Source organism: Artibeus jamaicensis, unplaced genomic scaffold (assembly GCF_021234435.1).
Source record: "Artibeus jamaicensis isolate MK-2021 breed Jamaican fruit bat unplaced genomic scaffold, CSHL_Jam_final scaffold_286, whole genome shotgun sequence".
In the NCBI taxonomy this organism is placed as follows: Eukaryota; Metazoa; Chordata; class Mammalia; order Chiroptera; family Phyllostomidae; genus Artibeus; species Artibeus jamaicensis.
The window spans coordinates 6021741-6045109 of NW_026522034.1; the positions used below are offsets into that span (position 1 = coordinate 6021741).

At 48.2% G+C, this 23369-nt stretch overlaps 2 protein-coding genes across 12 annotated transcripts in view; one reads left to right on the plus strand and one right to left on the minus strand.

The window, feature by feature from the left end:
• The window catches only part of MYO9A (myosin IXA), a 312362-nt gene extending 299430 nt beyond the window's left edge, over window positions 1-12932 (plus strand). For all 8 annotated transcript variants that reach the window (XM_053656781.1, XM_053656780.1, XM_053656783.1 and 5 more), the window contains 3 exons: window positions 5286-5488; window positions 7609-7751; window positions 8277-12932. In XM_053656781.1, the coding sequence (XP_053512756.1) occupies window positions 5286-5488; window positions 7609-7751; window positions 8277-8740 (810 nt within the window). In that variant the 3' untranslated portion in view covers window positions 8741-12932. The remainder of the gene's footprint in view (window positions 1-5285; window positions 5489-7608; window positions 7752-8276) is intronic.
• A 3560-nt stretch (window positions 12933-16492) lies between these two features.
• Window positions 16493-22190, minus strand: NR2E3 (nuclear receptor subfamily 2 group E member 3). Of its 4 annotated transcripts, XR_008390002.1 has the most exons (9): window positions 22107-22190; window positions 21478-21604; window positions 21236-21339; window positions 20901-21149; window positions 20586-20761; window positions 19568-19814; window positions 19220-19325; window positions 17675-17856; window positions 16811-16866 (listed from the first exon to the last, which is right to left on the minus strand). XR_008390002.1 is itself a non-coding variant. In XM_037137291.2 (8 exons), the coding sequence occupies exons 1-8, from the start codon at window positions 22168-22170 to the stop codon at window positions 16734-16736; spliced, it is 1206 nt and encodes a 401-aa protein (XP_036993186.2). In that variant the 5' UTR covers window positions 22171-22190; the 3' UTR covers window positions 16493-16733. The 4 variants fall into 4 exon arrangements, 2 of the variants coding, with proteins under 2 accessions (XP_036993186.2, XP_053512753.1); XM_037137291.2 differs by lacking the exon at window positions 17675-17856 and having other exon boundaries at window positions 16493-16866; XR_008390003.1 differs by lacking the exon at window positions 17675-17856 and having other exon boundaries at window positions 16846-16866; window positions 19138-19325.
• Window positions 22191-23369: the final 1179 nt, after the last annotated feature.

The following is a 23369-nucleotide window of genomic DNA, read 5'->3' on the forward strand; positions in this document are numbered from 1 at the left end:
TTGCCAGGTTTCTTCATTTTAGCCACTCTAATGGTGTATGAGTGTGGTTTTAATTTGCATTTCTGGGCTTTGACTGTAGGTGCTTAAGTAAGTACCTTTCATAAGAATATTGGCCATTGAGATACCCTTTTTTGAAGGACCTGCTCAGAGCTCTCACCCGTTTTTCTAGTTGGCTTGTCTGTCTCTTTGTGATCTGTAGGAGTTCTTTATGAATTCTGGATGCAAGTCCTTTGCTGGTTCCTTCTGCTGCACATTTCTTCTTCTGCTTACAGGTGTCATTTGATGAACCAGGAGTTCTTAATTTTAATGTAGTCTAAATTTTATCAGCCTTTTCCTTTAGGCTAGTACATTTTGAGTCATGTTTAAGACTTTTTTTTACTACCTGATGTTATGAAGATAATGTTTCTAAAAAGCTTAATTGTTTTGTCTTTCATATTAAGTATATAGACCACCTGTAGACAATTTTATGTGGTTTAATGTAGGGAGTAGTCTTTATATTTGCACACATGCCAAGTTTTTCCAGCACCATTTATTTAGAAATGTTTTTTTCCCTATTCCCCCAAAGTCCTTTGTTGTAAATCAAGAGTCTATATACACATGGGTCTATTTTTAGGCTATTTTGGCTGTTCTTTGTACCAATACCACTATTTTAATTACCGTAGCTTTCTGAAAATATCTGCCAGAACAAATCATCATACCTTCTTCTTCAATAGTGTTTGGACTCTTCTCGGCTCTTTATACTGCCATATAACTTACAGAATGAAACCCAGGCCAGTGTGGGTCCGTTGGCTGGAGCATCATCCCATACACTGAAAGGTCCAGGCTTCAGTTTCTGGTTGGGCACATATATATCTGTCTCTGTCTGTCTGTCCCTCTCTCTTTCTTCCACTGTGCTCCCTCCCTCCCTCTCTCTCTTTCTCTAAAATGAATAAACGCCCTGACTGGTGTGGCTCGGTTGGATGTCTTCCTGCAGAGTGAAAGGTCATTGGCTTGATCCCTGGTCAGGGCACATGCCTGGGTTGTGGGATTGGTCCCCAGACATGAGCGTACCAAGACGCAACCGATCGATGTTTCTCTCCCACATTGATGTTTCCCTCTCCTCCCCCCTTCCTCACTCTCTAAAAAAGAATAAATAATTAAAATCTAAAATCAATAAACATTCTTTAAAATTACAGAATCACTAAACTATAGAATTTACAAAAAGTTTTGGGGGATTACAAAAAGTTTGGGGGATTTACAAAAAGTTTTATTGAGATTACATTAAATTTATAAATCACTTTAGGGAATGTTGACATTTTTACAATATTGATTCTTTCCATCCGTGAACATGATACCTCTCTCCATTTGTGTAGATCATTAATTCCTCTCAAAGTGTTTTATGTGTAGAGATCTTACACATCTTTAGTTTGAATTATTACCAGGATTTTAATATTTTAATGCAATTATAAATGTTATTTGAAAATTTTTATATTCTCTTTATTGCTCCTTAAATAAAAATACATTTGATTTTGGTGTTTTTCACCTTGAATCCAGCAACTTTGCTGAACTCACTTATATGAATAAGTTTTCTGTGATTCCTTCATACTTCCTGTTTTCTAGCTGTACTGTATATGGGTAGTAATAGTTTCAGTTGTTCTTCTGTCAGCCTTAGGCAATTGATTTCTTTTTCTTACGCCAGCTAGAACCTCCCGTACAGTGTTGGAAGGAAGTGGTGTGATGTTGGTGGGGTCATCCTTTGCATTGCCCAGTCTCAGAGGGAAAGCTTTGAACCTTTTACTGTTAAATACAATGTTTACTATAGAATTTGTGTCACTGCTTTGTGAAATTTAAGTATGTTCGCTTCTGTTCCTAGTTTTCTGTGAATTGTGATAATTTATTGTTGAATGTTATGAAGTGCCTTTACTGCATGCATTGAGATATTCATGAGACTTATTTTATTGTTATGACATATTACACCAGATGATTTTCTAATGTTTAACTATCACTATACTACTGCAGTAAATCCAACTTAGTCATGAGGTGACACCCTTGTTACATGATGCTTACAAGTTGTTTAGGATTTTTTTGCACCTGTGTTTATGCACATGTTATTCCTTGATATCAAGGTTATGTTGGTTTCTAGAAATGAAGTGGGGAATAGCCCTTTTATTAATTCTGTGGAAGAATTTGTGTGATTTCTGTGTTGTTTCTTGTTTGCTAGTGAAGTCATACCTAGAGTTTCCTCTCTGGAAGGTTTGCAGTTATGGATTCAAGATTATTCACTTTTTTGTATTTCTTTTTTTGATTGTATTACTTACTTGGATTTCTGTAGATATTTCTGCACTTTGTATAAAATTTCAGATTTATTGACATAGTAGCCTCATCCTTTTTATGTCTACAAGATTTGTGGTGATGGTCCTTATTTCATATCTGCTGTTGGTTACTAGTGAATTCTCTCTTTTAATCCTCATCAGTCTTGCCAGGGTTTTAATTTTTTTATCAGTCTTTTCAAAGAACCACATTTTGAATTTAATTTTCTCTTTTCTAATGTTTATGTACTCTGTGTGTATTTCATTTTCTTTCCTTGGCTTTATTGTATTGTGTCTTATTTAGTTTCCTGAAAAAAATTTTACTTTAATTTTTAACCTTTTCTACTATATACACATAAAGCTGTAACTTTAGGGTAGGCAGAGTTAAACTGTATCCCACAGACTTTGATATTGTTGTTTAGTTCAAAATGTTTTCTAATTTCCATTGTGATTTCTTCTTTAGCCGTGAGTGTGTTAGAAGTCTGTTTCTTAATTTCTTAATGTTTAGTTGTTTGTGTTTTCTCTTTGTAACTGCACTGTCAGTAAACTTACTTTAAATTACTTGAAAGGTCAGATCAATTACTTCAGCCCTAGGAAATGTATTATCTTTGCTCTCTGTGCTTTAAAATAATGAGTGTTCTGTAGTTGTTAGACACTGAATTCTGTATATGTCTGTTATTATCAGTTATGTTTAAGTTGTTCAGCTTCATGGCTTTACTGATTTGTCTGCGTACACAGTTGTTTTCTCTGCTGGTTATAGTTTTGTCTACTTTGAGTAGTTTACTTTAAATTTCTGAAGCCATTTCTTAGGTACTTACAGATTTGAAAATGTTATACCTTCTTCATAATTTGAACTGTTATCTTTGTGAAATACCTCTCTTCAACCAGTCTAACACTCCTGACCTAAAGTTTACTTTGTCTAGGATTAATATAACTATCCCAGTTCTCTTTTGACTAGACATGGTATATATCCTTTATTCCTATCCTTTTACTCTCTCTCTGCCTTTCTGAATTTTTATTTTTTATATGCATCCCTTATAGACTTCAGTATAGTTTTTTAAGTCTTTTTTTAGAAAACTTTATTGATTTTAGAGTGACAGAAGGGGGAGAGAGAAACATGGATTTGTTGTTCCATTTATATATTCATTGGATGATTCTTTTTATTTTTTTAAATGTTTTATTTATTTATTTTTAGAGAGAGGGGAAGGGAGGGAGAAAGAAGGAAAGAAACATGGGACAGACTCATCTATCTGTTGCCTCTTGCACGCCCCCACCTGGGGACCTGGCCCACAACCCAGACATGTGACCTGACTGGGAATCGAACTGGTGACCCTTTGGTTCCCAGGGCAGTCAGGGACTTTTCTGAATTATTTCAGAAAATTTTTTGTTTTGTTTGTTTTCCCTGCTTGATTCTTATATTTTCTTCTGACCTAACTTCTGGTCCACTAATTCAACAGTATCTTTCTGTCTCCTTCAGAATGGTTATATTAAGCCTGTCTTATAGCCACAGTGTCTAGGGTTTCTGGTTTCTGTTGTTTTTACTGATTTTCATTTACATTGTCTTGTCTCCTTTTGTGCTTGGTCACCTTTGTTTGTATTCAGACACAGTATTTGAAAAAATATTTGTAAAAATATTTTGAGGCCTGAGACAATGTTACTTTCCTCCAAAGAATATTTTTCATTTTTCAGGTAGGTCCTAGGGTACTAGCCATCTGGGATTACTTTAATCCAATTCTAAGGATTACAGTTTTCTGTACCATTCAGATGCTAGGCTACAGAGTCTGCAAGGACTATTATAATTTCAGTTTAGCCTTAAGTGTAGGATACAAACCTTGGAGATCCTAGCGTCAGGCATGGAAGTTTTGCCAGGCCGCAGCCCACACCCTTGTATTGGTCTGGACTCCCACTTGTATTCTCTACCCCAGAGGTTAGCCAACTCTTTCTGTAAAGGGCAAGAGAGTAAATATTTTAAGCTTTGTAGACCATACAGTCTTGGTTGCAACAATTAACGCTACCATTGTTCTACAGAAGACCCGTAGACAATGCGTGAATTAATGAGCATGAATGTATTCCAGTAAAACTTTATTTACAAGGCCAGATTTGGCTTATGAGCCATAGTTTGCTGACCCCTGATAAAGTCTGTGAGAAGCTCTGCTCAGACTCTCAGCAACCTCTTAAATTTAGATCAGCCCTCAGTGCTGGCCTAGCCTCCTTGTTAGCTTTCTAGTGCCTTTAAGTATCTATTGTTTTTTTTATGTTTGTTCTAGTTGTTCTCAGCAGGAGGTTTGATCTGAAATACCTAGTCTGCATTATCAGAAACTAAAGTTATACATAGTCAATTTAAAAGCAGTAAGATTTTTTCCCCTCTGATCTCAAGAAAGTTTCTTGAGTTGTTCTCAGAGAATATCTTTCACTAGCACCTGTGATATAGACATGTTTTCTTTTTTAACTTTTTTAAGGAAACTGAGTTTCAGGGCATCTATCTGTACTCTTCCTAGAGAGATTGTGTTCTTTAAAGACCAGTGTTGTCTGTCAGAACTTTGTGTGATAATAGAAATGTTTTGTTTGCACTGTTCAATATGGTAGCTGCTAGCCAACTGTGACTATTGCGAACTTGAAATATGGCTACTGCGAATGCAGAACTAAAATTTTACTTATTTAACTTTAGTTGGTTTAAATTTAAATAGCCATGTGTGCATATTTAGTTTGGAGTGGATGCAGTTTAGAGGAAAAGAAGAATTTCATCCTCGTACACAGTGTGTCCTTTTCACTCCAACCCACTGAAGTGCCTATTTCCCAGTGCTCTTGCCAGAAATAATCAACCTAAATATATTTGCTGGATGATACCGCACTAAATGTCTTAGGCCTGGCAGAATGTTTCCATTTACTTCTACCATTCATCTGGTGTGATGGAAGGACTCTTATTACCCTAAATGGGCCATGTAAAAACTGATACAGTCACACAATATACTTTATAACATGTGTTTTTCTTTGCAGGGAAAGGGGCGTCTTCGTCGAGGAAACTGTCCAAGTCCATCCTCTCCTGTTGCCGTGGGGTTGCCCCCCGTGTCCGATGCCCCAGAAGAGGCCTTGACTGGTGATGCAGCCACGGAGACGGACGTGACGGAGCAGCAGCGTGCGGCCATGCAGCAGGAGGAGAGGGTGCTCGCTGAGCAGATTGAGAGCCTGCAGAAGGAGAAGTGAGTGCACCCGACCTCTCCCGTGTGTCAGGCGGCACAGGGGATGTAGAGGGGACACGTTGGCACCTCAGGGAAGGAAGCTCGGTTAGCAGGGAGACCTGAAGCTGCTACGGTGATGACTCTAAACAGGTTGACTGGAACAGGGTGGATCAAGGAAATCTCGGCCAGGATTCCTAACAGACAGATCAGAGACCAGCTACATGGAACAGATTTGTCTTAAAAAAGAGTAATAAGGATTCCCAGGCTAAGACAAAGTCCCTTCCAAGAATGGGCGTTATTCAGAACTCCATGAAGGAAGGATATTATCTGAGGATCAGTATACCCTCGGGACCAGCAACTAGATGGTCAGAGTAGGGTAGCAACTCTAATGGGTGCTAGGATGATGGGTAGGAAAGTGGTTGTAATTCAGGATACGGGCAGATAAGCAGCAAAGGTGGGTAACCTTTACCATAACTAGAGCAGAGGTAGGTAACAAACATCTTGGGGGGAACGTGAGCATCACATTGTTCTTTCTGAAGGTACCATATACTGATTCTAATTGACGATGATGATGACTCTAAATTTCGTGGGGGTTTCTGTTCCTCAGTTCCAGGATCCCAGATCTGAGAGCTCGATTCATGTGGGGATATGAGCCTGTGAAAGTACTGTTTGCCTGTCAGGATTGATTCTAGAATTTAGGCAAGCTGAAAAAAAAAAGCAACTGGAGCTCACAGTGAGGCAGAAGTGGCAGGTGCACGTGGACTGTGTTATTTGATAGAAAATTACCCAAAAAGAGCACCTAACTCAGCTCTGATGAAAATGGTATTAGAGGCATTGAAGGAAGAATTTGTAGGAAGGGGGAAATCTTTCTAAAGAAAGGAAAAGCCATGAACAGCCTCGGAGTTGTTAATACACATGGCTTATGACAGTGGTAATTGCAGCAATGAGCTTCTCTGACATTATCTTTGAAAAGATTGTCTAAGCTAGGTTGTGGAAGTGAAGCTTAGAGGGGTTGGAAAGGGAGGAGACAACAAAGGGAGGAAGAATTGGATGAGGAAGTTGTGGGCAGGTAGAGTATTGGATTCAGAACTGGTATATTTCCAGGTAATGATGCACCCTAGGATCTGCTCATTGGAGAAAGTTGCCTGTATAAAGTGGAGGAAAGGTTATTAGAAGTTGCAGACATAAAGGAACTCTGGTGTTAGGGTACTGAGGTGAGCTGTTAAAAAGATATTGATTGAAATAGATTAGGGTGATGTCAGGCACTAGCGAGAAAAGCAAAATAGGAACCAAGTACCGAAGACTGAAGGGAGTAAGGGGCATGACTGAAGTAGCCGGCTGATTGAGGAGGAGGAGTAGAACATTCAGTAAGTGGAGATGGCATGAGTTTCAAGGGCAGAAGAGCTCAATCTGTGTTACTTCATCCAGAGGTCTCCCTGTGGTCAAGGCAGAGAATATAGTCTGTAGCCAGTTAGTCAAGTTTCATGGAGAATAGTTGAAGAGTTGGAAGGAATCTTAGAGATTATCTAGGCTAATCTCTTTGTTTTGTGGATGAGGAAGCTGAGGTCCATAGAGAGGAAGGTTCCTTCCAGAGACTTCTGAATGAGAGTGGGTTTAGAACACCAATCTGATTAGCCCAGAATTCATTTTACCAAAATACCTTACAGCTTTGGCCTCTTTCCCACCCTCACCCTTGGCCCTTCTGTAGGCCCAGCCTTTGTTGTCATTTTGTCTTTAGTACACAGGTGACAAACACAAGGCCTGCAGGCCAAATCTGGCCCTCCAGCTTGTTTTTTATCCGGCCTAGCACTTTGTTTCTACCCAGTGGTGGCACTGAGCTCTTGCTTAGCTGTTAAGGAGCAGTTACATTTATACAGCCCTAAAATTATATTCAGCCCTTTGAAGGCCGAGAGGCTGATGTGGCCCCCGGTGAAACCGAGTTTGACAGCCCTGCCCTAGTACATGCAGTGTCAGCCTTCAGCATCACTGTAGTGTGCGGGTCCTTGCCGCCACCCCGCAGGGGACTGCTAACAGTGGGACTTTTTGCTACTTCAGTTTCTGACTTTTGTGGAAGGTCTTTTCCCCTCTTGGCTTCCCTCCACTTATCAAATACTAATGGATTTCTTAATTGTATCTTACAGGGAGGAGCTAACATTTGAGATGCTTGTACTGGAACCCCGTGCTTCTGATGATGAAACCCTTGAGTCTGAGGCCTCCATTGGGACTGCCGATAGCTCAGAGAACTTGAACATTGAGTCTGAAGGTGCAGTCCCTGAGAAATCAGGTAAATGAACACGTTAGTACAAAGGAGGATTAAGGATTCCCAAACTAAGACAAAGTCCCTTTCCAGAATGCCTTGACCTTACGTGAAAAGGTGACAGGGTCCTAAGGAGTTCAAATATACTGATCTTGTGAGGCTTTCATGTAAATTGTTTATTAGATGAAACCTTCAATGCGGCTTTTTAGTAACTTAATGTTTTCTCATACATTCACTTTACCACAGAGAAAAGCCTATGATCACAGTAATATTGTCTTACTGGCCCACGACCCATTTTCTAAGGGTGGGTAGTTTTTCATGTGACAGCGACAGCTGCGGGCCTCTCCTAACGGCACAGCCAAACTCCAGGCCCCGTGGGCTGGCTCTGAATTGGTATACGTAGAAATGGGTGGTGAGCTCTTCTCAAGCTGTGCGTGTGCACCTCCAAATCCTATTCTATTTAATTTCACATGTAAATAGTGACACTCCTTAGATGAAAATTTGCTTCAGAGGGAACTGCCATTTACAGCTTTGGTCTCTTTTCTGTGTTAGAGAGAAGCTTAACCCTTAGCACCCTGAAGGCAGCTGGCAAGCCTGAGCCTTCTGGCAAGTTGAGAAAGCAGCTAAGAAAGCAGCACGACTCTTTAGATTCAGTGGACTCTTCGGTGTCTTCTTTCTGTTCATCTAACACCGCATCTTCTCACGGGACCAGAAAACGATTCCAGATTTATTCCAAATCTCCGTTCTACCGAGCTGCCTCTGCTGGGGAGGCCGTGGGAGTGGAGGGCCCACTGGGCCAGACCAAAACCCTGGAAGACAAGCCTCAGTTCATCAGCAGAGGAACCTTCAACCCTGAAAAGGGCAAACAAAAATTAAAGAATGTGAAAAGCTCACCTCAGAAAACCAAAGAGACCCCAGAGGGGACAGCGGTGTCCAGCCGCAGGAAGACTGCGGACCTGGACTGCAGCTCCGCCCAACAGCCAGCTCTCTTTGGAAATAATGAGTTCATGGTCTGAACTGGCAGACACGTGTCCCTTCATGGCCGCAGAGTGGTGAACACATCTCATCTTTAGGGTCCCTGCGCATCACCTCGTCCACAAGAGTCCACCCTGAACGAGGCCCTGCCTCTCGCCCAAGCATGCCAGTGAGACCTGGTGCGCTGAGTTCCTGGGCCTCACGGTGAAGTGGAAAGGCCTCTCGGAAGCCTGCTGGGGATGGAGCCAACCGTGCCTTGGCTGCTGTATTAGACTAGAGATTCCACTAATGAAGCCCCTTGGCCCGGGCCCGAGGATTTGGGTCAGTTGTGGAGGCCTGTGTAGTCACCTCTCTTCCATCCTCTCTTCCCTTTCCAGAGGTGGGTGTGGAACTGGGGCACACACTGTGGGCCTGAGGGACCCACTGATTTCTGACATATGAAGAAAACATACAAATCTTTCTTAACCATGAAAGCAAAAGCTGTTGGGTTTATTTTGGGATAGTGAGGAGCTGGGGTAGAATATACTTCTTTTCCAAGAATTTATAAACAAAAAGCCTGAGCCTTCTATTTTAAGATGTTTGAATAACACTTCATGTTCTATTCTGGGGAAAGTGGAAAAAAAAACCAGTTGTTTCCATCCGAGCTCGTCCCAGACCTCTGGTTACAGTGAGGAAGAGAGTAATGTTTTGTTCTTTGGTGATGTTGTAATAATAATCGACGCTGGTTGAACTCCTCGTTAGTTTCTGCCAAATATATTGCATGGGCTGAAGTTCCAGTAGCCACACTGTTCTCTACTCCCTGGTCCCAGGATCAGGTTTCTCTATTTTTTTCAAATGTCCCAGAGACAGGGTGATCCCTAAACATGAGGGTTTCACCCTAATCCATCCAAGGCTTTTCTCTTTGTATAGATTAAACTGAAGATCACATATCCAGCTGCTGGTAGATTTCAACCACAAACTCAAGACAAATGAGTTGACCATTTAAGCACTTCTCCCAGAACATTCGCACACAATACTGCATGCATAAGTGTTACAGAAAAGCTGCCAAAAAAGAAGAGAAAAGGTTTTCAGATGATCCAACTAACTTCTGTCTTCTTTTCCTCAGACCATCAGTATTAGATTTTTTTTAAATATCAAGGACTACTTGAAGCTACTTTTGTTAATATTCTGGTTACTGAAGTTTAATGTAAATATTTATGTACAATATGCATATTTCTTTTTAACCTTATGCTTCCCCCCTCCCACGGAATTTCTTACCCCAGATTAGGGATCGTTGAGCAGGGAGGTGAGAGCCACGCGTCCCTGGGTTGAGGGATAAGTCAGACCATCTTTCACCACTAGGTGTCTCCACACACCTGAGCTGTAATAGCATTTTAAGCTTCTTAGCATCTGGGGGATTAGAAATCTGTTTTTGCTATTTATAATATATGGAAAATGAAACATGATACCCTTTCTTGACATATGTATGTGAAAATGTTTATTTTTAAAGTTACTAAATGCATCTTGTCTAACTACCACGTGCACTGTTCTAAAAAAGAGCCTTTACCATCTGTAACCTGAATTTTGGTTATTCATGCTTCTTTGATTAGAAATTATGGAAATACTAAGATTTATGTCAAGGCGGAGTCTCTTCCTGTTACACAACACTGAACCTCATGCCACTGCTTAAGTGGTTGTCGAGCCCCGGAGCTGAGACTTAGGACATCGTTCTGAGTGGCAGCTAAAGGTGTAGCAGGAAGGAGTCTTACCTGTCCTGGGTTTGGGTTCCAAAATGTGCTGGGGAAAGGAATCTTTATACATCTCCGGAATGATGATAGTGAGTAAATATTTCATTTTAAATCCTGCAAATGTCTGCCACCTTGCATGCCGTCCTAAGGAGTGTAAATGTAAAGCCTTTAAAAATCTGACTTTGGGAAAATCTGGAGGAAAACCCAGTCCCTCAGCATGGTTGCGTCAAGGAGGGGTTGCTGCTGCCCCAGCCCTGCCATCCGCCGTCTGGCCCGGTGTCTCTGGGGGTTCAGTGCTCCGCTGCTGCTGGGCACCGGTCAGTGCCGCACGAGGAGGGGGCACCCTGGTGGCCGACTGGCTTGGAGGACACGTCCTGGCATGTGTTCTCCTTCTAAACCTTTGTGGGTCCTTCTGTCGTTACTGTTTGCAGAATAAGTTTTTGGCAGTCAAAAAAAACTACTCATATAGGACACTTTATAGAACTCGGCAACGGATGTTAAGATGTTAAGAGACTTTATAATTTTTCTCAGGGACCTGAAACCTGATTTTCGATAAAATTAAATAAAAAAATACATGTTTTTCAGTTACTAGATTTGTGGATTTCTAGTCATTTAACAAGCTGCCAGAGTGGGGGGCGATGGGGAGGAGAGATGTGGGCAGTGGCAGGCATGGGGACGAGTGTGGGGCCCTCCCTCTGAAGGAAGGACAGCCATGTCTTGTGAGGCGATAGGTATTGTTGGCCTGAGAAAGAGGTGACACCGTAAGTCTTAAAAACTGTCAGAGTCGAGTGCTGCGTCTCCTTCCACTCGATCTGCACCGATCCTCTTCCTGGTTCGGGTTATGTCACCACAAAGTGAGCTGCGTGCATTGCAGTCACTTACGACTGAGCTGTTTGACCTCAGTGTGTGTCACCTCTGTACTTCCACGGCTCCTCCTTTGCCTGTTCTCTTTGATCTCAGACAAACGCCTGTACAGCAGCAGCTGGGCAGCCCCACACTCGGAGCTCATCTTCCAAAATGAAGCCCATTCTGTTCCTATCACACCTTCCCAGTCCCAGACAAAGCCCGGATTTCAATTCTCCCCATTTAAAGCCACCACGCTCCTCATCATGAAAAATGTGATGGCAGCAGAGAAGTCTAATTTGGGGTCACATTGGGTATCACAAAATGAAGCGAATGACTTTAACAGCAGATACAGGGAGGGTTCAGGGAGGTGACGTGCTTAGTTTGTAATGTACTTTGTACTTCCGCCAGTTGAATGTTTTTGCTACTCGGGGCTTCTGAAAGCACAAAGGGAGATACCACCTTTCCTGCAGGAGCCTCGCAGAGGCAGTGGGACCTGAGGTCAGGGAATGGGGTGCTGGATCCCCGCCGCCTTCTCACTCCTAAGAAACCAGCCGCAGCTCTTCACTAACCTCTGCTGGAAGGTGAGCGGAGACTTCTTCGTTCTATCACGATGGGGTTGCTTTCACGGTCACAGACAGAGGATCCCAGAGACTTGCTGAAAAGAGGAGGTCCAGCCAGGAGCCACAGGCCCACTTCAGGGCCTGTGGGTCTTGGTTTTTTAAACTCAAAACTAATGAATGTGTACATTTCTAGTTCACTTTGGTGAACTAGAGAGAAGAAAATGTTCTCAGTATGCGTTCAAAGCTATGAGAGTTTTAATTTAAAAAAGAAACACAGTCCAGACTGCTTTTCTCATCCTTCTCTCCCCTCCTTTTTTTCCCTGGATGGGGAGCTGGACGTGGGCATGCATCCTTCTGTGTTGACAAACACGTCACGTCACCCGTAATTTTGTGACAGCTCTCCTACACTGCCCCTCAGCGCCACACTACCCTGGTGGTAAAATTTCTTGGTATTTATGGGAGTCCTCTTTCTACGCCCCTAAAACACTTTTAACCACTTTTCTCTGGAACCACTCCCACATTTGATCTGGTATGAAATGGTGACAGCGGAATGATGAGTGTGGGCATGATCTACTTGGTTTTATTGGTCTCCTGGTTGAAACTTTTCAAAAAAATCTCCACTGAGGGGCCGTCACCTTGCTGTCCATCCACATTGAATCCCTGTTTCTTAGCCTTCTTAGGCCATGTTAAAGTTGCACCTTTTGAACACGTATTTACTAGGGCAAAGAAAGGTGTGTACTACAGATTAGTGTTATTTTAATGGATTTAAATAATTTATAAGTATGCTGAGTGTAAATTTTTAAATGACTATGTATTGTAAAAGGACATATCCTGTGAAATACAATATTTTACTGTTCAACAGAATAATTCTCAAAGAAGAATGATTTATCTCACCCATGGAACTGATTACTTCCTGGTAACAACCAACAGGCACTTTGTAATTTCTTTTTGTTTTTTGGGGGGGGCTGTCGGGAAGCAAGACATCGTCTGTATAAAGTCCCGTCTGTATCACTCACAGTATGCACTGTATGGTTACACAAGCAGCTTGAACAAATCACTCCAATGGCTCATTAAAGAACAAAAGCTTCCAGAAGCCGCAATACGTGTGGTTTATTTTCTGACTAGCCTGGCTCCCACCCCGGGGCGCTGCAGCCTGATCCCAAGGAACAACAATGATTTTTACTGGTTAAGCTGATTTTTTTACAGGAAAGGACTGAGCCCACAATGGGCAAAGTGCAGGAGTAGTAGTTATTGGAGTTCAGTTGAGTTCAAGGAAAGGTGAGATTTAAGCTGTCAGTTTTCCGTACTGGATGCTACCTGTTAGCGGTCGAGGCTTCACTGGATGCACTTAGAGCTGGCTGGCCAGGGAAGGCAGTGTACATTAGGGTCCTAACCAAAAAGGCCATGAGGAAGTAGCAATGTCTGCTAATAGAGGGCCCAGGAATTCAAGCCTCATTTGCCGTTTTTGTTCTGCCACGACCTCCCGTCCCTTTGGCAAAGTCATTCGCCCTTCCTAGAGGTTAGTTTTCCTAGATGGAAGTGAGTTCTCCTCCCCAGGTTTACTTCTCTGGATAACTCCTACTGACTCTCAGGTCTGCTTGGAAATGTATTCCTCCCCCTTGAATCTGGTTAGATGTCTTGTGTTCTCAACAACTCCAAGTATTCATGGCATCAGAAAGCCTTCATGTAAGCTGCTCAGGGCAAGAACCACGACTCAGTGCTGTGCAGACCCTTGGATCACCAGCACTTAACGAAAGGGGCCAGCACTTGGATATCGGATGAGTGTGAGGTCAGGGGTTCCCAAGTGCCAAACCAAGTCTAAGGTGCAATTGAAAACAACAACAACTCTGCATTTTGCCCTACCAGTATACTCATTCAGTTTTTAGACTCTGAAGATTATCCTTTGTAAAGTTTTAATTTACATTTTTGCATTAAATTACATCAAAATAGGCATATAGTGAATTGTTTCTTTAAATATCCTTAATTTGCCAAATAAGACCTAGAAATGCCATTTTTAAAACTTGTTTCTGTGATACCTGAATTTACAACAAACCCTTCTGTGAAGACAAGCACATGAAGGTGTAAGGAGCTACAAGTTATAAAGAGACCAGGAAAAAAACACAGGGACCAGAGCTTTGATGTTTTAAAAATTGTTCTTTCTCACATATGGGGCAGCAGCACAGTGCCTTAGACCAGGGCCATAACTGTGAGAGGAGGCGAGGCCCCTGTGACAGCTGTTCAGTCCTGTAGGCGTCTCGCATGCCTGGTCAAGGACTGTGTCACTTCCCAGTACTGTGTTGCCATTTATGCATTTATTCAAGAAATGCTGAGCACCCACAGGTCCTGGTGGGTACGCTGGTGACCAGAATGTAACTCCCTGGCCCTGTGGTGCTTGCATTCAAGTGGGGGAATGATGTCTGCCACCTGGAGACTGGTCGTCCCTGACGTCTGGGTTCCACTCTCGGGCTGTTGATTAGTTTGAGGGGTGTTTCCTGGCAGCCCTTGAGTCTTTCTCCGCCCTTTGGACCTTTAAATACTCCTTTACGGATGGAGGAGAAGCAGGTCACGAATCTGAAAACTGCAACGGAAAGGAAAGGCCCAGATGGGCCCCCAAAGACTCCCTCTTGCTTACTTCATCACCAAAGACATTTTGGGCATTGAGGGGAAAAAGAAAGGTTTCACAGTACCCTCTCTCCTAGGGTACAGCAAGGGCCTTAAATGCAGTGAGAGCTGTTACCCATCCGCATGTCAGTGGGGCCAGTCTGCGGTGAAATGTTGAATAAATCCTGGGGTCCACTGAGAGCTGCATTGTATTAGGAAAACAGAGGCCTCTCCATATAGTCCAAGTGAGAAGGACTTAACATAGGAATTAGGGACTTAACATAAACATTGGAAGAACTGGGAAAGCACAGGTCAAGAATGACAACACAGATCTCAGCCGAAAGTTCCAAAGTTCCCAGAAGCTTGCCTGGAGGCCACTGCAGTTCCTGAGAAGGCCCCCCCACACACACACACACCCCCGCAGTCTCTTCCCACACACTCAGCTGTATCTGCCTCAGATGAATAAGGGCGTCTGCCTCCCCTTAGCAGTCGTGGGGAAAGGGATCCTGGGAAATGTAGTTCTTGGAGTCTACAGTGAACACAGCACTGTAGAAGAGGGTGGTACTGACACCAGGTTGACCGCAGGCAATCCAACCTATACCTCCTCTAACTCTCCCAGACTTCCTCCTGGAGGTCCCAGACAATCTCTCTCATGACACACACCTGCTGTGCCACACCCCCCACACACACCCTTTGTGGATTTCAGCAGGTGGCTTTTGCAGTCTTAAGTTCTCAAAAGCGAGGCTGTAGGATAAATGTGCCTATCTGGCGACATCTCAGCCATGCTTCTTGCTGAAGTTCCTTTGCTCAGGCTTTCTATACATAGGTCTTCAGTGTAATGGTATAGACATTAAATGACCCAAGTAACTGAGGCAAGTCTCATGCTTTTAGATGAAGAGTCTCAAGTATTTGAGTGTTTAGTCGGGAAGGACTTAAACTAGATGGGATTTGCCATACTCTCTCCCCTCTGGGCAACGACCTCGCTATTGTCATTTCCAAAGCAGAGTGTTCTGTCTTCCTCTGTCAGGGCAGGCTATCTCTGCCAGCCAGGAGAATCCGTACACAGGCTACAGGGCAGGGGAACCCCAAGGATTTCACAGACTTCTCACATGACCTTTTCCTTCTTGCCTTCGAACATTTCTTCTTTGAAGACAGAAAATGCAGCAGACCATTTGGTGGATTCCAGGGGTAGGGGGGCACGGCGGGGAGGCAGTGCCAGAGTTGAGCTAGTTAGGTAGGGTGGCAGCAGGGTTTCAGTCCTCTCTAAGGTCCCAGTTTTTTCATTTATAAATGGGGATGATTGGCCCCTCCCCCAGAGCGGATGGGAGGATTAAGTAACAGTGCATGATCAGCACTCCCTTCATTGGAGCCCATGCATGAAGTGCCTGATACATGTTAACTTTTTATTACTGTTCTTTCCAAGTCTCCTGGGTCTGTCCTTGAAAAGGGTATGAGATTCGTCTGAACTTCACCCTTCATAAGGAATTAAGAAATGATGGCGATTCCCTTTCACAAAAAGTGCCTATGCCTGCCTTGTGTTGAGATGGATGGTTCTCACCTTTGTTTATGGAGCAGTGAGGAAGGGTAAGAAGGAGAAAGAGAAGCCATGGGAGGGCGAGAGGCCATCGGGGGGCAGCTGGGCTGTTGGATCCTGTGGGGGATTTTTCTCGGGCCTTGAGCTCGCCACACCTGGGCGCTGACTCGGGCCGGGAGCCTCCCTGTGTGGAAGCCTCAAAGGGAGGGGGCCCTGGCCACATTCCTTTTCCGTGCTTGTGTTTTCACTTTTTCTTTGAGGTCCAATATAAAACAGTGATGTCCACAGATCTTAAGGGCACAGCTTAAATAATTTTTACAAAGGAATAGATCTGTGAAACCACCTCCCAGACCAAAATAAAGACCACCTCTAACACACCAGAAGCCGCCCATCCCAGGGTACCGCCCTTGCGGCCGTGGGCTCTGCCAGTCAGCCTCACCGGTCCTGGAACTGGAGCGGGACTTCTTCCTGGCTGCTTCTGTTCCGCTCTTACGTCTGTGAAACTTATCCATGTTTTCACATGTATTGGTGGCTTATTCTTTTTTATTTCTGTTTTCCATTATACGACTATACTACAATTTGCTAATCCATTCTACAGGCAATGTACAGTTTGGGCTACTACGAATAAAGCTGCCATAGCTATCCTTAGATTTCGGTGGACAGTTCTGCTGGGTGCAGGTGGAATTACCGAGTCACAGGGCAGGCAAAGGTTTTGCTTCGGTAGATGGTTTTCCAAAGTGGCTGTACCCATATAGCTCCACCTGCATTAGTTTTTGAACATGTCACAAAGGAGCTTCTCCATCGGAGTGTTCCCTATGGTCTTGCGGAAAAAGAGGAGCTCCACGCGTTCGGAGGTGATAAACCTCAGAGATGGGAGGAGGAGGAGCAATTTCCCAAACCTGAACGGGAGAGAGGGCACCGTCAGTTCTGTCGGCAGCGTCTGAGCTCCGGTGCCTCCTAGCAATGGGGTGGGGAGGCGAGGAGGGGGGTGGGAGGGCCAGGGGTGGGTAAGGGGAATTCGGGGAAAGGCCCCCTTCACTGGAGAGGTTGCCTCGCCCTGCCCCTGGCCCAGGTGGCCCCCTCCAATATATTTAGTTGAGGAGTGTGGTGGAAATAGTTTGTTATGTGTAAAGATTATAAAGTGATACATTCCTCACGTTAATAATATGTGCAATTCCGATCATTAATACTACATATATTTGAAAAGAATGTAAGCTCCCTGCTGTAAGCCACCTAGGATGATATGCCATTAGTGAAAATGTTCTGAAAGAATCATTTGTGGCTGAGATACTCATCCAGAAAACAAGTAATCATAGTCTTAAATAAGAGCCTTTTGCCAAGCAGGGAAGAAACAGTGCAGAGATGGTGGGGGGTGAAAGCCCCAAGGGACAGATGGAGGGATGGGCTGGACCCTCGTTGGGTTGGTGCCTGTGATAAGGCCACTCCCAAGCCAGGCCACTGCACGCTCAGCTTCCTCTGTGGGGCCTGCGGGAAGGCTCCCCGCCTCCCGGTCGTCCAAGTGGCCCTGAGCGGTCGTCCCCTCCCGGTGCCTTCCCACTTCTGTGTTTCTGAGCTAAGGAGGGTCAGGGCGAAGTAACCGTGAGGCCAAGTAGAGAAGCTTTTCACACTGCAGGAATTCGCCGGCTCACTGGTGGGTCACAACCAGTCTTTTAAAAACACACGCACACGAATATCAGAGTAAATTACACAAGCTAAGGGCAGGTGCGACGCGGTGGAACTTTGTTCACTGTCAGTGTGCATCTTGGGTGATGGTGGAAACTCTCTCTTCCCGGGTGTTGCTTTAAAAAGCGGCAGTGCGGTCGCCGTGCCGCAGCTCAGAGAGAACTCCAGTGTCTCTCTCAACAGTTCTGCCCGCAGTTGGTACTGAACTGCCATAGAAATGATGTTGGGAATCACAACCAGAATTTTGAAATTTGATAGCAAGCCAACAGGCCCAGACTTTTCTGGAAGCTGACCCCAACAGAACCGCAGCCGAGGAGAGCTGCTGCTGTCTGCTCTGTGTGATGGTCATCGCAGGCTGCTAGGTCGGGCCTCGAAACCGTGCTCTTCCTGTGCGCATAAGCAGCGGAAAGCTTTCTGTGCAATGCAGCATGTGCCTAGTACACTTTGGTTCTTCTCTGAGGGAAATTACCTCTCTTTGTGACCATTTTTCAGAGTGGAGGTGATTCGAGGGTGTGCATGTTAGCTTACTTCTTTGAGAGAACTGTTGGGAGCCCCGAGAGAATCAGGTAACATGGTCTGAAATGGCCGGGAGATTCCTGGAGGCCCAGCGCTCCTGCCCCCCACACTCACCCAGCCACACTCGGCCTGCAGGCCCGGTGCCCAGACCAGCCGGGGCAGGGCTGTGCCTGTGCACAGCCCTGTGCACGGGACCCCAGGAGATGTCCCTCCATCAGAACTGGTCATGCTCCCTCAGAACTACCTTTGCCTCCTCGCTTCCCTTTCTGTTCCACGACCACCTCCTCTGCCACAGCTCCTCTGCCCTTCCAACACCCAAGTGCTGAGTCTGACTCACTCCTGGAGGCACTCGCTCCTGCTGTTTTCTGTCCACCCCCAGAAGCAGACTCCATGGGCTCCCCTGGGGGATGGCAGTGTCCTCTGCCCATGCCACCACGCTGTTCGCATGAAGTCCAGCTCTGTGAGGTCACCCCTGCAGGCTCCCCTCTGCCTACCAGTCGGATGTGGCCTGGCTGGCCTCTCAAGCCCTGAAGAGGCTGGTCCGCAGCGCTGTTTTTGCCTGATCTCCCAATTTCTCCTGGGAAGCAACCCGTTGCCCCTTCCAAACTGGGCTCTTAGCCTCAGAACACATCCTAGTTTGCCCCTCTCTCTCCCTCTGTAAACGATGATTTCTCTTTTTTGAGACCCTAGCCCGCCTTGCAAGCCCAGCTCTTCCTCTACAAAGTTCCAGGCAGTTCTGCTGCACAACCTTGCTCCCCGTGGGTCTCTGCCTCCTGCAGATCCATTCACCCCCCAACGCCTGACCAAGTCGGTCCCCACCTTCAGTATGGTCACTGTGCCCAACATCCCTGGAAGGTAGCACCTTTGTCTCATGCACATTTTGGTCCCCAGTCGTGGGGCCTTGCACTGTGCCTGGCACACAGTAGATGCTGGCTGAACTGGGACCCTTGTCCTGTCTAATTAGTGCAGACCTGATGAGATGGAGCCCGACAGGTGGGCGGTGAGCGAAGAGGTGAAGGGACAGACAGGCGGGGAGGCAGGTGCTTGAGTCACCTCACAGGTTGGCAAGGGTGATGGGCCTCACAGTGCTGGCTCAGCATCACCTGGGACTGGTCCTGCAAGGCCTCCACGTGCTCAGGATCCTTCAGGCCCTGTGTTTCTGGAGAGGAGCAGCCGCAGTGAACTCCAGTCCTGGCCTGCCCTGCCCCTCACAGTCAGCCGGGCCCTCGGGAGGGGTGCACTCAGGCCTGCGCCTCTCTCCTCCTGCCCCCGAGGGGAGCAGTCTGCACAAATCGGGGTCTGTGTGGGTTGTTGGAGGACAAGTGAGAGGCAGAAGGAAGTCACCGCAATTCTCATCCTTCATTCCCAACTACTTCTCCGGTTGGGCAAAGACTCAGCTACCTGGTTTGAAGAGGACCAGGGCCTTCATGCAGGCAAACTCCGTGGGGTCCACCGCCAATGCCCGGAACCGTGAGATAGTTTCCTGCAGGAAGCGCATCTCCCCACTGGCCAGCGCCAGCCGGCCCTGGGAGCTGCCCGCAGCCACAGCCTCAGGTGGGGCCAGCAGGGGGCAGCTGTCCAGAGGCAGAGACCACTGTATGGCTCCGAGGAGGAAGAGTTCGCTCCAGGCCTCCTCCAGCAGGATCACCTGTGCTCAGAGAGGGCAGGGGGGAGGGCGAGGGCTGATCCCCAGCATCTCAGGCTCGGCCTGCAACTTCTGCCACCTTCTCAGGTGCCCTAGGACAGGAAGGGCTGGTCTAGGGTGCCCAGAATGTTCTCCTGGACTCCTGATGTTAGCCAGAGTCCCAGAGCTCCGGGATTTGGTGCCATCTGGCCCGGTGGCCTGGGTTCCATCCAGAGCCCCACCTGGAACATTTAGGGAAGTCTAGGGCCAGGGGGAAGGTGGGCGGCCTTGGCGACACTCCTGACGAGCACCTCACATGGAGTGTACTTGGGAGACGCGGCCTGACTTCTGATCCAGACCCTGGCACAATCGGACCCTCCGCGTGCCTCTCTCCAGGTTTGTCACGACAGGTTGGTCAGCTTGCCCGTGGGAAGCCCAGGGAGCATCCCAGAGTTGAAACGGTTGGGCTGCAACTCAGGTGCTGAAGTCAGAGGCCTTTATGCTCCAGGGGAGCCCACAGCTGCCCACTCTGCTTCTCGGGGTTTGCTGACCACCCTGTCACACACAGTGTCCGCAGGACATGCGGTTTTGTCTAGCAGGAGAGCCTTCAAATTCCTGGTCCCTATGTGTCCTTGGCCATCCTCGCCTCCTAGGTTCTTGCCCCAGCCATAACCTCTGCCCAAAGATGTGACCACTAAGAGTCACACCCCTGAGACACACAATCCTGACATAACTGACTCAGAGGCACGTGCCACCCCCGTCCCCAAGGCTCCAGGGGCTCCCTGAGGGGCGCACCTGATCCCGGAAGGGCAGCTTGGAGAACACAGGCAGGCTCTTGGCCCACTTGACGGCCAGGAAGAGCAGGCGAGCTGATGTCTCGTGGATGCTGTCCAGACCGTGGGGGGAGGGCGATGAATATGGGGACGAGGGGCACTCGGGGTCATTGCTGGTGACATCGATGTTCTCATCAGCTGTTGGAGGAGGCTGTGACGTAAGCCGCTACTCCTCGGCAGGACGCGGTGGAGGGGGTCTGGTGTGCAGGGGGGTGGGGGGCGGGGCTGGTGTGCACAGGGTCCTGAGTGTGGGGATAGAGGCTCTTCTCCCACTCACCGTCCTCTGGCTCCAGCTTAGCGCAGGTTTCAGCCTTTATCAGGCTTGCCAGGAAGTGGTGGTGGCCTGGGGGTGTGAGGGTCCCAGGCCCCGGGGCTCTGGCTGCAGTCACAGGGGTGGTGCCCCCTGGGCTGGGCCTTGCCGGGGCCAGGGGAGCCGCCAGCGTCTCCGCCTGGGACTCCCTGTTAGACTCCGTGCCGTCAGGGCGGACCTGGGATGTGCTGCGGGGCTGACGCTCATTCTGCACAGCTGGGGGGGCAGGAGGGGTCAGGACACCCCACCAGCCACGCGCCCCCACCTCTCTGCCATCCCTCTTCGGTCGACTACCGGCTCACCGTCCTGGTTCATGCCGGCCTGCAAACACTTCCTCAGCCGGCAGGCCTGGCACTGGTTCCGGTGGGCCTTGTCCACGGGGCACATCCCTGCGCCCACCTGGCACCTGCAGGCAGAGGGGAGCCCAGGCGTCGGTGTCCGGCTCAGGCGCTGGACCGTGGGCTTTGCCCGTGTTCGCTCTGGCCACTTCTTCCCTGAACACCCCTGCCCTCCGGGACCCCCCTGGCAGAGCCCAGCCCCCCACCTGTAGATAAGCCTGCGCCTCACACTCCTCTTGAAGAAGCCGCTGCAGCCGTTGCAGGCGTAGATGCCGTAGTGCTTCCCGCTGCTGCTGTCCCCGCACACGCGGCACTGCAGGGGCCGGCTGGCGCCTGGGGGTGGGGGGCAGGCTGGGCCGGGGCAGCTCTCACACCCCTTCCTCCTGTTCAGGGACCCTCTGGACCCCTTTCCCACCTGGATGGAAAGGTGTCTCCCCTCTCCTAGTACCCCTGCCCCACCGCACCCACCCAGCTTCTGCCCTCACACCGCCCCGCCCCCCGGGCTCCTCCTCCCCCGGCCACTTTTCAACAGGCCTGTGGGCTCTGCCCCCACGCCCCGCCTGCCATTCCCTCTTTCTGCGGGCGGCATCCGGCCCCACTATCCCATAGAAACGTTCCTGACAACACCACTGGGACCTCTGCTGACGAACCCTAAGCTTGCTTCTCTCTTCTTGTCAGCTCGGTCGTCCTGTCCGGCCTCTGCTGACCCCCATGTTTCTAGGATTCTGGGTTCGCCAGCGGATTCCGGTGAGGCTGGTCCTGAGTCGCTCTGGCTCTATTCATGGTGCAGCTTTGCTCCCCGAGGGCCGAGATCTTACCTGCAGGAAAGCCGTACCTGTCTGCTCCTCTCCCAGGTCCCATCTGCCCGGAGACTCCTTCTTGGAGGCAGCCGCAGCCATGTGGGAGCTTGTGGGAGCCCAGCCCGCAGGGCCTCGGGCAGCCTCCGCCTTCCCGCCCGAGGGCGGCCTGCCGGGACTTCTCCCTTTGCCTGGTCCCGGAGATCCCCCTGGTCTCCACTCTCTGTCTTCCCGCCTCCCTTCCCCTCCCTCTGACTCAGGAGCTGCCCCACCGTCCCCTCACGGCAGCGGCTTTGGCTCGGGGAGATTTCTTTCAGGGCAGTGCTGGACGCAGCTTATGATCCTCTTAATCTTTACCGTCTCCCCAGAGGATCACCGGCCACACCTGCAGCATGACCAAGGTGTGGCTGGAGCGGTCAGTCCTGCTGGCCCCACACCAGCCCCCCGGGCCGCCCAGTCAGTGTCCCTGGGTCCCTTCGTTCCAGTGTCCAGTGCCAAGTCTTGAACGGAGGTGTGGACTCCACTTTCTCCAGGACTTTATTCTTTTTGAGATGCTCAGTCAGCTTCTGGGCACAAGCGTGTGGCCGAGGCGTGTGTGTCTCCATGTGGCCCTGTGCATGAGGTGGCGGCTGTGGGTCTGGGCTGGGCCAGCTCTTTGCCCCAGTGGTTCTCCCCCACTCCCTTGATACAGGACTGCTGAGGGGTCGGGACTAGAGGGTCCTGGCCCCCCTAAAAGACTAGCGCTCCCCAGAAACCCGGCACAGGCCCCGCAGCATCACACCGGGAATGGGCCCGGTGTAGGGTCTGAGGACGGCTCGGAGGCGGGGACGCCTGGGGCCCAATGCGGAGGGTCGCCTTCAGGCCTGCAGGGCGGCAGAAGAGGAGTTCGCAGTTGGTTTTCCTCCCCACCTGGGGAGCCGGGCTCCAGGACAAGAGGGGGTGAGGACACGGCCCCCGAGCCTGACCACAGGCTCCTAGGCGGCCTCCCCTTCCTTCCCTGACTTGGCCTCGCCGCCCCAGGCGGGCCGGCCCCTCGGCGGTCCCCGGGCCCAGTCTTCCCAGCCAGAGTCAGGAGCCCAGTGATGGTTACGAGAGGAGGAGGCAGAAGGAATTTGCCTCCTTGGACAAAGCACCAGACCCCAGAGGGAGGGTGGAGAGAACAGAGACAGACCCAAGTTCAAATCCCTGCCCCCTCCCAGGCCAGCCGTGCATCCCTGAGCAAGTGGTTTAACCCGTCTGTAAAGAGGGGTAACGAAAGTACCCGTCCTGCAGTGTAGTCAGAGGCCCTCAGTATGAGTATA

Coding starts and splice junctions, on each gene's coding strand:
- NR2E3 (XM_037137291.2), bottom strand. CDS start 22,170: ATGGCTGCGGCTGCCTCCAAGAAGGAGTCTCCGGGCAGATGGGACCTG. Junction 21,605..22,106: donor CCTGGGAGAGGAGCAGACAG/GTACGGCTTTCC, acceptor CCCCACCCCCAG/GCGCCAGCCGGCCCCTGCAG. Junction 19,326..19,567: donor CCTGGTCCTCTTCAAACCAG/GTAGCTGAGTCT, acceptor GCTCCTCTCCAG/AAACACAGGGCCTGAAGGAT.